Source organism: Pocillopora damicornis, chromosome 14 (genome assembly GCF_964200805.1).
Source record: "Pocillopora damicornis chromosome 14, jaPocDami1.2, whole genome shotgun sequence".
NCBI classification, from domain to species: Eukaryota; Metazoa; Cnidaria; class Anthozoa; order Scleractinia; family Pocilloporidae; genus Pocillopora; species Pocillopora damicornis.
The window spans coordinates 13890054-13901599 of record NC_142683.1 but is presented as its reverse complement, the minus strand read 5'-3'; the positions used below and the strand labels follow the sequence as shown (position 1 = coordinate 13901599).

The following is an 11546-nucleotide window of genomic DNA, read 5'->3' as shown; positions in this document are numbered from 1 at the left end:
CTTGTGTTATGTAAAGAGTGCTAACGAGAATTTGTAAAAGTGAGATGTAAAAATGTAGTGGACCTTGGAAGAACGCGAGAAGCGCACGAGAAATATTTTAATTCTTATGTATATAAAAACGTTGTGTAGTCAGTTTTTAGCAGTTTGTTCTCGTCGTAATTTTGATTTGTAACTATTGCTAATAAATTATCTTTAAACCTTTCCGGGAGTTCTTTATGATGTAGATCAATTTTTTTTTAGGGTTTAGTGTCGGTTAGAAATTCACCTTTCCTCTTTCATTTCCATGTAAAAAAAAGTTATAACATTCTTTACTATGTTTTTAATATTTATCAATATTCAAAGACTGCGATGCATGAAAGTAACAGCTTTTTTAACCTCAAAGCAATAATTTGGCCGAACTTCAGACTTTGTTTACAGATGAAAAAGCCGAATTACGAGAGCCAGCCAAACGGGCTCTTCTTTCAATTTCAGCTGAAGCACTTCCGGCTTCAAGCTTGCACAGAGTTATGAGCCGAACTACCTTTCCTTTTGTTTTCACGACGCGCTAATTGAGGTTCTTCGTTCTATAACATAGCTTCCGAGTGTTTCTTGGCACTTTATTAGTCTTATTGACTTTCTCTGAATCATTTCCAAGTCGGAGTGAGGAAGCGAGGCTCTTAAACAGTCAAACATGCCTTTCATTTCCGCGACGAGGTAAGAACGCATGGTTGTATCAGATTATTGACTATATGGTAAATACCTCTATTTCGAGTTTCTCAGTCAACATTTTCTCTTTCAAATGTTTTTAATCTTTCCTAATTTTGTCTGATTTCCGGCAATGGAAGACGCTCCTGCCGTTAACTGACGAGGATGGCTAAATTTTAATTAATTCTGGCGTGTATTAATAATTTTTGTATTGTTGTTGCACTATGTAACACGTCTGTTACTTAAAAGCTAATTAAGCTGAGCTTGTCTGAACAAGTTACAACTGTCGGAGCAACTGCAGAATGCCCTGCCACTCATTTACATGTCATTGAATAAGTCGAATAAGATTGACGTTTATTGTGTTAGGCCTCGATCTCCAAAGCCTCCCGACACATGTGAATGAGGTGGACCAGAGTGGCGGGGTATTCTGCAGGTAAGCCAAAAGGAATTTCCAAATTATCGATTTGATTTGGTGCAATTAAGCGCTGATGATCGAAACACTTTCAGTCTCGTTTGCTTCTCATGTGGAGCAATTACTTACAATCGTGTTTTAATTGCACAAGCTTTCGTGTAGGGCGTATATTTACATAAATTAATTTGCTCCTGTATTTACGATGTATTTGATCAAAAAACGATAAACATGTCCAGTGTATGTCATATGTTTATGTTTATTATTTTATAGTTTGAAAATAATTTTGTATTTTGGATAGACTACTTATATTCTCCATCCAAACTGTACTGTTATACTGATTTCCTTGTTTATTATTGAGACAAATCGATTCTTCTTCAAATGTCAGCTAGTGATTCAGTATAGCAAGCGTCCTTTCAATTAACTGCTTTCGATTTTTAGGAATCCAATTCATCAACTGGTAATGATTGATTGGTACCGGAGTAAAGTTTTACTTTTTTCATCTGCTAATCAAGATATGTTTTGTTTTCTGTAACAAATTATATGAACTTGCAACACAAAGATGTTGATGTTGAACCAATTTATCTCAGTCAATTGGGAATGTAGTCTATAAATCTTGAAATGTATCATAATGAGAAGTGAATTAATGTTCATTCAAAAATAAATGCTTGTTTTCTTAATATATATATATATATATATATATATATATATATATATATATATATATCTTTTGTTCTTTTTCTGCTTTAGCAATGTCATTAATATCAATTGCTTGTGATTTTGTGTTTATGTATCCTTCCCATTCCCAAGAGGGAAAAAACATTTATTTTAGGTCATATGTTGAGTTGATGTTTGTTACCATTTGCAACCATCCTTTCTTCAGGCCAGCAACTTTGTAAGAAGAATCTTCTTACAGTTGCTATGGCTACAGGAAGAAGTCCAATGAAAGTGCCATTTGAAAATGAAGACTTACCTGACAAAGAAAATGCACCAGATTTTGATGAGGACACTTTACGAGGTGAGCTATGTTGAACTTTGGCTTCAGTTATTGTTAGAACAATTTCTATTCCACCAGTTTCAAGAATGTAAGTAAATGTAGAGAAGGATATATACAGTGTATGACCAATTTAAAGGATATTTGGCCAGTCATGACTCTCTTCTATGATTACATTATGCTGTTCATTGAGAAGGATCTATGACACAGAAACCTTTGTTATTTTCTTTTCTAAAAGTTCAAAGCAAGTACACAAAGTTATAATAAGTAGAGACATATTTTGATCATCATACAGCATCCATTTTGTAAGTTTGTATCATTACAAAGTACCATCATAATCATCTTCTCATTATAATGCAGCAGTCAATTTGAAAGCTTCAACATCCCCTCCCTTCTCCTCGAGCAACCCACAGGCTTTTGATCATCATCCAAGGCAAAGGGGAGGGGGGGAGGAGGGGGGAGATTGAACCTTGCCTGACTGGCATTGGGGAATTTGAATCAGAAGTGTCAAGACTTTCCACTACAATGCAACTGTTATGTATCATTGAATATGGAGGTGTTTAAGGTACATTAAGTGCACTTTCACTAACAAATGGCTCAGAATAAATTCGTGCACAAGTTCTCAGTTTTAAAGCTTGGTCAATTGTTGAAAGTCATTGTTGCTAATTATTTTGCTTTTTACAAAAATTTGGGTGGGGCATTTAAACCCATATTTTGCCCAAGGGATATGAATTTTTAGAAACTGATCTCCAAAAGTTTAAATGCCAAGGGGTTTGCTTCAGATTGAGTGACACTTAATTCTCATCATTATAAGCATCATCATAAATATTAATCTCATCTTAATATTATTCTTATCATTTATATCATAACTATTTGTCTATAGGTAATACTGCTTCTGGTTTGTACGATTGCAACATTGGGATCTTATTGACTGACATTAACCATCTAAATGTAATTAAAGCAGTAGACTCTTTTACACTTATAGTTTTGCCAACTCTCTGATTATCAGAGCTCACAGAAACAGAACAAGACTCTTGGTCTTCCACATGGGTCTTCAAACCTTCAAGAAAAATGAGGATTTGGGTCACTTCCTCACAGAAATATAACATTTGAAGTCCAGATTTCCCATGTCCAATTTTATTATGGTTATCTTGGGGTTCTTATCTTAATTTTCTTGATTGCACTTAGATTTTGGGTTCTAAAGAGGGGATTATGCTTTCTCCTGGACAATAACAGCATGCAACTGAGTCTGATTGGTTGAGCTTCCAACCGAAAAAAGTATTTCATAAACTAACTGAGTGGGGTTTGTCCTGTGAGTGGGGCCATCTTTGAGACTGTAGACATCATCTAAGGTTTTCAGTGGATGCTTCAAGTCAGGCAGGTGCAAAAGTGGCAGCTGGCACAAAAGGAAAAATCTGCAGGTTTTAAATCTCCAGATCTTGGCAGCTTGCTTATACACTAATTAACTACAACCAGAGATTTTGACATAAATTATTTTTTAAATTTTTTTTTTGCAGCCAAAGCTGATATTTATAGGAATGAGGGTAATGAGACCTTCAAGAAAGGAGATTTCATCAATGCTATTCACTTTTACACAGAAGGAATTAAAATGAACTGCAATGAGAAAGAAATGAAGGCCAAACTGTACAACAACAGGGCTATTGCACATTTTAAGCTTGGTAAGATGATGAGAGCTTTAATATGCATTTTTCTGTCCTCAGCAAGGGCTTTCAGTAGTTTTTCTGAAAAAGGTGATAATTTTGAATATATGTCTAAAAATAAAAAATCCGAAAAAATATATATGCCTTATCTTGGCCTCTCAATTATACAAAGAGCAATTCACAAGTTTTTCCTTAAGTTATTGTGTAGGTGGTGGGTTTGCTACATAAACAGATAATCAGAGATATTTATTTTCAAACAGGAAATCACCAGGATTCACTGAGGGATGCAGAAGCTGCCAATGAGTTAAATCCAACTTTCCTCAAGGCAATTGTGAGAGGTTAGAAATGTTAGCGGTGCAATAATAATAATAATTAAAAAAAGAACTTAACACTCTAAGGTTATATGAAGTTATATCTTGTCTCAATTGACTTTCATTAAGAGGTCAAGACCACCCTGATGTACATTTGAATCCAGCTCTTGACTGCTGTGCCATGACTTTCCATTATGATGAGAATACTATTTTGAGTTGGATGAAGATCTCAGTGCTGAATGCACAGAAAAATTTCAGCAGGAGTATTTTAGTTTCCTTTTGCTCAGTGAGTGAGGTAGTGGTGTCAGATATGTTTAGTCACTGTCTAGCTGTTTTGAAAAGAAGTAAGGACTTAACTTAACTTAACTTAACTGTCAGGAAACATTCCTCATTCATCAAGTATAACTCAACTTCAAGTGCTATTAAATACATGTAATAATAATGTAATTAAAAAGACTGCATGAGTAAATCTTATTCTTGGTGAACTTAAAACTTTAGTTTGAGTCACTTCCCAGGAATCAATTATTATCAACTGATTGAGTCAATCAAGTATGTTGACTCAAACAAAAAGGAATCTAGGATTATTATCAAATATATATATATATATATATATTTTTTTTTAATTTGTATTTAACCTATTTTTAAAAAGATTAACTAAAAAATGTACTATACTATAGAAATCTTAAAAAATGGGTTTCATTGTTCCATTCTCCCATTGCATGTATTATATTCTATCTATATCTCTTAGTGATTTTGTGGGAATTGTCAGTCCCAATTCAAATGTTCTTAGATAAGTTTCAATTATCAAAAGCAAATATGTTTTTTTTTCATGGTCTGTAATGATTTAGCTTTCAATCAGGTTTCTGGCTATTGAGCTACATTAATTATATGCTTCTTTGTGTTGTTGCCTACAGGAGCCACTGCTTGTGTTGAACTGAAGAGATTCGAAGAAGCAATTACTTGGTGTGATAAGGGATTAGCTGTATCCTTTTAAGGAATCTTAAATTCTTAACCTTGGGTGTAATGGAAATGTTCCATAATTTGACATTTTAAGGGAGAAAACTGATTTGAAGAAGGGTATTAGTTATGATGGAAACTTGTCAGCTCATACTTTCAGTGTGTGTGATTAAAAAATGTGGGAAAAGTAAATAGGTCATAACTTAATAGTGATACGCTCCATTGAGCCATGACCTAGCCATACTATCCATGCCACAACTGGTACATTAGTTTAGTTAAAAGACTTAAATTCACCCAGTTTATACATGGTATTTGGGTAGATGATCTCTCCGAAATGAGCCACAAAAAGAAGCTTGGTAATGTTTATATATATTATGCTAATTTTCTCCCCTTTAAATTTTTTCTATTACTAAGAGACTAGTAAACTTTCGTCACATTTTCCTATGGACAAATAGAACTTTCAAAGGCACATATTAGTCTTCTAGACTCATTTCTTCTTCTGCTGTAAAACATTAATGATGTTAAAGCTCTATATTAATTTAAAAATTGAGTAAGTGCTTCCTGGTTTTTCGAAAGGAGAAATTATACCTAGATATTTTGCATTAAAATTTGACGTAGCGCATGAAAGAAAACTCTTTGTGATGTGTAGATTTACTACTAGAGACTGAATTTTGATTAAATATCTACTTTAAACGCAAGCCTTCCCACATGTAATAGGCAATTTTACAGTTGTGTACTTAGTTGCCAAGCCTTTGATTTGGAGTGAGATTGAAGGTGACCTTGTTGTGATAGAGACCAGTATCTAGTGAGTACCGGTATTATAAATAATAAAGTAATTTGCATTTAAAAGCGGCAACGTTTGTGTCATAACCAGGTCACCTCTAGCCACACTCCCGTTCAAAGGCTTGGGAACCAAGCAAGCAGCTGTAAAACTGGCCTATTTATTATACCAATGTGATCAGAAAAATAATCATTTTTTGTTTTTTCCACATTTTTAAACCTTAACATAGAAGAAGATTGACAAAAATTATAGGATCTTGTTGTCATTAAGAATGCAGTCTATCAAAGAAGTGAGAGATAAGTTCATGGAGGAAAAAGATCATATTAGCCATGACCATGGTAATACAAGTTCAAGTGATGTCAAGAAAGTCATAGACTTCTATAAACAGGGAGACAAGCATGAGGAGAGTAACAATTATGGCAATCTTGGTAATGCTTATTACAAACTGGGTGATTTAAAAAAATCCATAGAGTACCACAACCTTGATCTTAAATTAGCTAAAGAGGTAGGAGATAAGCATAGGGAGGGTGGTGCTTATGGCAGTCTTGGCAATGCTTATTGCAGTCTGGCTGATTTCAAAAAAGCCACAGAGTACTACAACCTACATCTTCAAATAGCTAAAGAAGAAGGAGACGAGTGTGGGGAAAGTCATGCTTATTGCAATCTTGGCAATGCTTATGTGAGTCTGGGTGATTTTAAAAAAGCCATAGAGTACCAGAACCTATATCTTCAAATAGCTAAAAAAGTAGGAGACAAGCATGGGGAGGGCGACGCATACAACAATCTTGGGATTGCGTATCGGTGTCTGGGTGATTTTAAAAAAGCAATGTATTACCTCAACCTAGCTCTTAAAATAGTGAAAAAAATAGGAGACAAGTATAGGGAGGGTAAACTTTATGGTAACCTGGGCATTACTCATCGGAGTCTGGGTGATTGCAAAAAAGCCATAGAGTACATTAACCTATGTCTTAAAGTAGCTAAAGAAGTAGGAGACAAGCATGGGGAGGGTGATGCTTATGGCAGCCTTGGCAATGCTTATGAGTGTCTGGGTGATTACAAAAAAGCCATAGAGTACCACAACCTACATCTTAAAATAGCTAAAGAAGTAGGTGACAAGCATGGGGAGGGTGGTGCTAATAGCAATCTTGGTAGTGATTATTGTTGTCTGGGTGATTTTAAGAAAGCTATAGAGTACCACATCCTACATCTTAAAACAGTTAAAGAAATAGGAGACAAGTATGGGGAGGGTTCAGGTTATTGTAATCTTGGCAATGCTTATTGCCATTTGGGTGATTTCAAAAAAGCCAAAGAGTACTACAACCTAAATCTTAAAGTAGTTAAAGAAGTAGGAGACAAGTATGGGGAGGGTATAGGTTATGGTAATCTTGGCAATGCCTATAACCGTCTGGGTGATTTCAAAAAAGCCATAGAGTACCACAACCTAAATCTTAAAATAGCCAAGGAAGTAGGAGACAAGCGTGGGGAGGGTGTTGCTAATGGCAATCTTGGAAATGCTTATCTTACTCTGGGAGATTTGATAAAGGCCAACAATTTATACAACGTAGCGCTCAAAATTGCCAAAGAGGTGGAAGACAAATCCTTAGAGGCTATGGCCTACTATTCATTAGGATGTGTTTTTGAGTTGCAGGGTGGACTGCCAAAAGCCGTTGAACATTACCAAACTAGTATAGACTTAAGCAATTCCTTGAGAATACTTCTAAAATCTAAAGATGAGTGGAAAGTTAATTTTCGAGATCAGTATCAAGACGTGTATACACGTTTGAGTAGAGTTCTCGTAGAACAAGGTAATATCGTTGAAGCCTTATTTGCTGCTGAGAAAGGACGAGCTCAAGCTCTGACCGACCTCATGGAATCCAGTTTTTGTGGTGGAACAAGTCAGCACAAGAGAGGCGATGAAATTTTAGCAGTTTTAAAGAACGTTCCATCAGACACCGTCTTTCAGGCAGTGGACAAAGCTGACATTAATCTTTGGGTTGTGTCTGAAGGAAAGCAAGTTCAGTTAAGACAAAGTAAACTCAATGGTTCTGTTTCAGAGAATGGTGGAGCCAGCCAGTACTCTGAGTCGTTCATGCTCGGTGTTTATACACAACTTGGTGTTCGTTCTAATAAGAGATGCGAGAACCGATCTTTAGATGCTTTGAGGGAGAGCCGTTCAAAAGTGGATGAGAAAACTAAAGAAGACAACCTTCAACCTCCCATCCAACAAAACGAATGCCTGAGCTTGTTGTATGATACCGTTATGAAGCCGGTGGCTGACCTGGTTCAAGGGAATGAGCTACTCATTATTCCCGATGGACCCCTGTGGCTCGCTCCTTACGCTGCATTCAAGGATGGAAATTCTAAATACCTGTGCGAATCGTTCAGAATTCGACTCGCTCCATCGTTAATAAGTCTTAGACTAATTGCCGATTGCCCAGATGATTATCACAAAGGCAGTGGTGCATTACTTGTAGGAAACCCGTGGGTGGTCGAGGTTACTGACAGCAAAGGGGAGATACTCCTCGAGCAGCTTCCGTCTGCTGAAGAAGAAGTAAAGTTGATCGGAAAAATTCTGAATATCACGCCAATCACTGGCAGACAGGCCACGAAACGCGAGGTGTTGAAAAGACTCTGTTCCGTTTCCTTAGTTCACTTTGCGGCACACGGATGTATGGAAACAGGCGAAATTGCTCTTACACCTGACCCAGAACGAAGATCTAATGTGCCAACAGAGGAAGATTACATTTTAACAATTGAAGATGTGTTGAATGTTCAACTTCGCGCCAAACTTGTTGTACTCAGTTGCTGCCACAGTGGTCGGGGCGAGATCAAGGCTGAAGGTGTGGTTGGCATTGCGCGCGCTTTTATGGGGGCTGGTGCCCGGTCTGTTGTGGTGTCCCTGTGGGCGATTGATGACGAGGCTACTCTCGAATTCATGAAATGCTTTTATCAACACCTTGCTGAAGGAAAATCTGCAAGCGAGTCACTGAACCTGGCTATGAGAAGCCTCAGAGAATCAGCCAAGTTCCGCGACATCAAATACTGGGCGCCCTTTTTACTGATTGGAGATGACGTCAGTCTTGACTTCATGGCAAAAGAAAGATAGAATTTGAATATAAAATCACATAAATCAATTATTTTTTCATCTCAAAAAGAATGACGCGGGAACTTGGAAGTTTTAAATGTTTCTCTATTTTGACAATTTTTGGCTATTTTTCATAACTTTTTACTTTTTCTTTAACTGGAACTTGAGATGTGTAACTTTACTTTTGTGAGGAAATAAAAACAGATGGTTTCATAACGGTTTGATCAATGGAATTGTTTGTTTTCGTACTTTAACAAATTTAATGCTTGTGAATACAATTTTTAAATTGTTTTCCATACAAAAACAAAGAAACCTTTAAAAACCATTTAAAAGCCTCTAAAAAGGTTTTTGATTTTACATAACCAGGAGCTAGTCCATCAGGTTTTAATTACGTTTATACTTTAAGCTTTTGATAAGCAAAGAAACAGCTCGTCATTTGCAAAAGTTGGCACATTTTTATTTCAAAATTTTGATCTGCAAAATTCGCAGCCGTACGTTGATTAAACTTGGATGGTTTTTCTACACCAAAAATTTCTTTGTCACGAATTGAGATTAACTTTACAAGAAAAAAATTATTATTACTTTTTTCGATCCATTTTAATGCAATCTAATTCTATCACTGCCAAGATTGCCATTTTAAGCTTGATTTATAGAAGTAAACATCTGTGATAATGTTATTGAATTTGCCGACCATATTTTAGAGACATAAGATCTACTTTTAGGGGTGTAGCCAGCCTCTATTCCTGAAGGCCCGGGCTACAATTGTTTTCTGCCCGCTTGACTTTGACAATCTGACTCTTACTAATGTTGAAACAAAAATTGAAATTTCGAAGGGAACAGGCCTTCAACAAGTCTAAAAGCTGGCTATAACCCTGATTTTAATCAAACGAGTTTGACCAATTTTAGTCCATTTTATGAAACACTTATCTGTTGGTTTTAAAGAATCACGACAGAGAGGAAAAAAATTGTCCATGTAATCTAAACAAGGAAAGAGCGAAGGAGAGTTAACTGTAAGTAATGTTTCCATAGCTTTAACTTTTAATGTATGTGACATGGAATTTGTTGTTTTTAGTAGGAAAATATTTACTTCCATAAATCAGAGAAGCAATTTAAAAAAGCCATGTAGTCCTCAAAAGTAATTAATTTGGTGAAATAGTTCATAAATAAATGCAAACTAGTCCGTAGTTGAAAAGTTTCTGAGCTTAAGGAGAAAACTTTCAATTTTTGAAAATTCCTTGTTGAAAATTTTTTCATTGCTTTAAATTTACCATAGTATAATTTGAAGATGTCTGATAATATCTTTCTTAGATTTAAGAATTTATACTTAGGTATTCAGAGCACTTTTTGTAATTAGAATCCGTTATGTGGTCAAAAGTTTAAGATATACTGTATCACAGCTGTGTTAGAAGAAATTTTTGTAAAATCAATCTTAATTTTGCAGATTTTCGTAACTACCATTGGTATATGCCGGTAGAAAATGCAATAGTTAACCTTGCACATGGTTGAATATGATGTAACGTAGGATTTTAAAAACAAGACAAGGTGGAACCTTTTTTAACCAATGTATAATGTCGGTGAATTTCATATGAAGTATTTTGATGCTATCTTTATTTACAGTTGAAGATAATTGTTCATTTACCTTAGTTTAATTAACTCATGAACTCCCAAGTTCTGAAGACAAATTCTCCCAGAAGACAAATTCTTTCAGATGATAAGAATGTGTTTCTTTGTTACTTCTTTCTTAGAGTTCGATGTAGCATCACGTTTGTAGCATAAAATTTTCCTCCAGTTTTGATTTTCTTTAATTCTTGACACTATTTTTGTGGGTGTATTAATTTTGTGAGGAGAATTTAAACTATAATCAGTCTTGGAAGTAAATGGGTCCATTTTAGTGTCTCTGTTTAGCGCATATTTTACTTAAAGCCTTGAACAATTTAGTGCAGTTTCTATCGTACTTATTTGTTTCACTTCTTTGTGCAAGAGAAATAAACAGTGTATAAAATAAAAAAAAACTACGTTTATTTTTAATGTCTGTCTCCATATTCTAAGGATTCACGTAATAAGCAGAGAGAACAGATCCTATGGGGACTTCAATACTTGTTTTGACCCGCGCGCGCTAGATTGCTAATCTGTGCAGCTGACAGTGTTTCAAGTCCCCACCCACTGAACAGAAGCGCTTCGTTTCTTAGATTGCGTATCTTCCACTGTCCATCGTTCTCCATATTGTCAAACGGTTTTGAACGCCGACGGACGTGTTTATACTGTTACATGTGTGCGCCTTTTTTACCTTTTTTCTAACACAAGTTTTTACAACTTTTCACATTTGCGCATCGTTTTTCTCCTTCTTTTCCTTTTTTTTTATCGTTCTTTTCCTTTATCTCATCCTTTACACTTACTTCTTTCATCGTCCTCAACTTTATTCCAGTCCACAATGGTCAGGTGCTAATGTTTGCTCTCCTCAGTCCTCTCATTACAAATGCAGTTGTAAATTGGAAGAGCTCCCTCCAAGTCTCGCCGACATAATCACTGCATTTTATAGGAAACCTTCAATGTTCGAATTAAGGCTTCTTCCATCAACTGTTTGGGAATGGATCAAACTCTCGCCCAGAGTCCACCTACTTCGTGAATCCAAGATACAGAGTCGGTACCCGCCATCTTGAATGT

General features: G+C 35.8%; 2 protein-coding genes across 2 annotated transcripts in view; both read left to right on the top strand.

Moving 5' to 3' along the window:
• The first annotated feature begins 612 nt into the window (after nucleotides 1–612).
• LOC149034583 (hsp70/Hsp90 co-chaperone CNS1 homolog) overlaps nucleotides 613–11546 on the top strand; it is a 35676-nt gene continuing 24742 nt past the window's right edge. The window contains exon 1 of the mRNA XM_089193814.1: nucleotides 613–693. The gene's annotated coding sequence lies outside the window, so the exon portion shown is untranslated. The remainder of the gene's footprint in view (nucleotides 694–11546) is intronic.
• On the top strand, nucleotides 1983–9098 carry LOC113667133 (uncharacterized). The gene is made up of 5 exons (XM_089193807.1): nucleotides 1983–2111; nucleotides 3605–3766; nucleotides 4009–4086; nucleotides 4974–5041; nucleotides 6033–9098. Exons 1-5 carry the CDS (start codon nucleotides 2015–2017, stop codon nucleotides 8901–8903), a joined length of 3276 nt encoding a protein of 1091 aa, XP_089049933.1. The 5' UTR covers nucleotides 1983–2014; the 3' UTR covers nucleotides 8904–9098.

Excerpts from the sequence above, each read along its gene's own strand:
- LOC113667133 (XM_089193807.1), top strand. The coding sequence starts at position 2,015 with ATGGCTACAGGAAGAAGTCCAATGAAAGTGCCATTTGAAAATGAAGAC. Across the intron at positions 3,767-4,008 it reads TATTGCACATTTTAAGCTTG|GAAATCACCAGGATTCACTG; the intron begins GTAAGATGATGA and ends ATTTTCAAACAG. Across the intron at positions 4,087-4,973 it reads CCTCAAGGCAATTGTGAGAG|GAGCCACTGCTTGTGTTGAA; the intron begins GTTAGAAATGTT and ends TGTTGCCTACAG.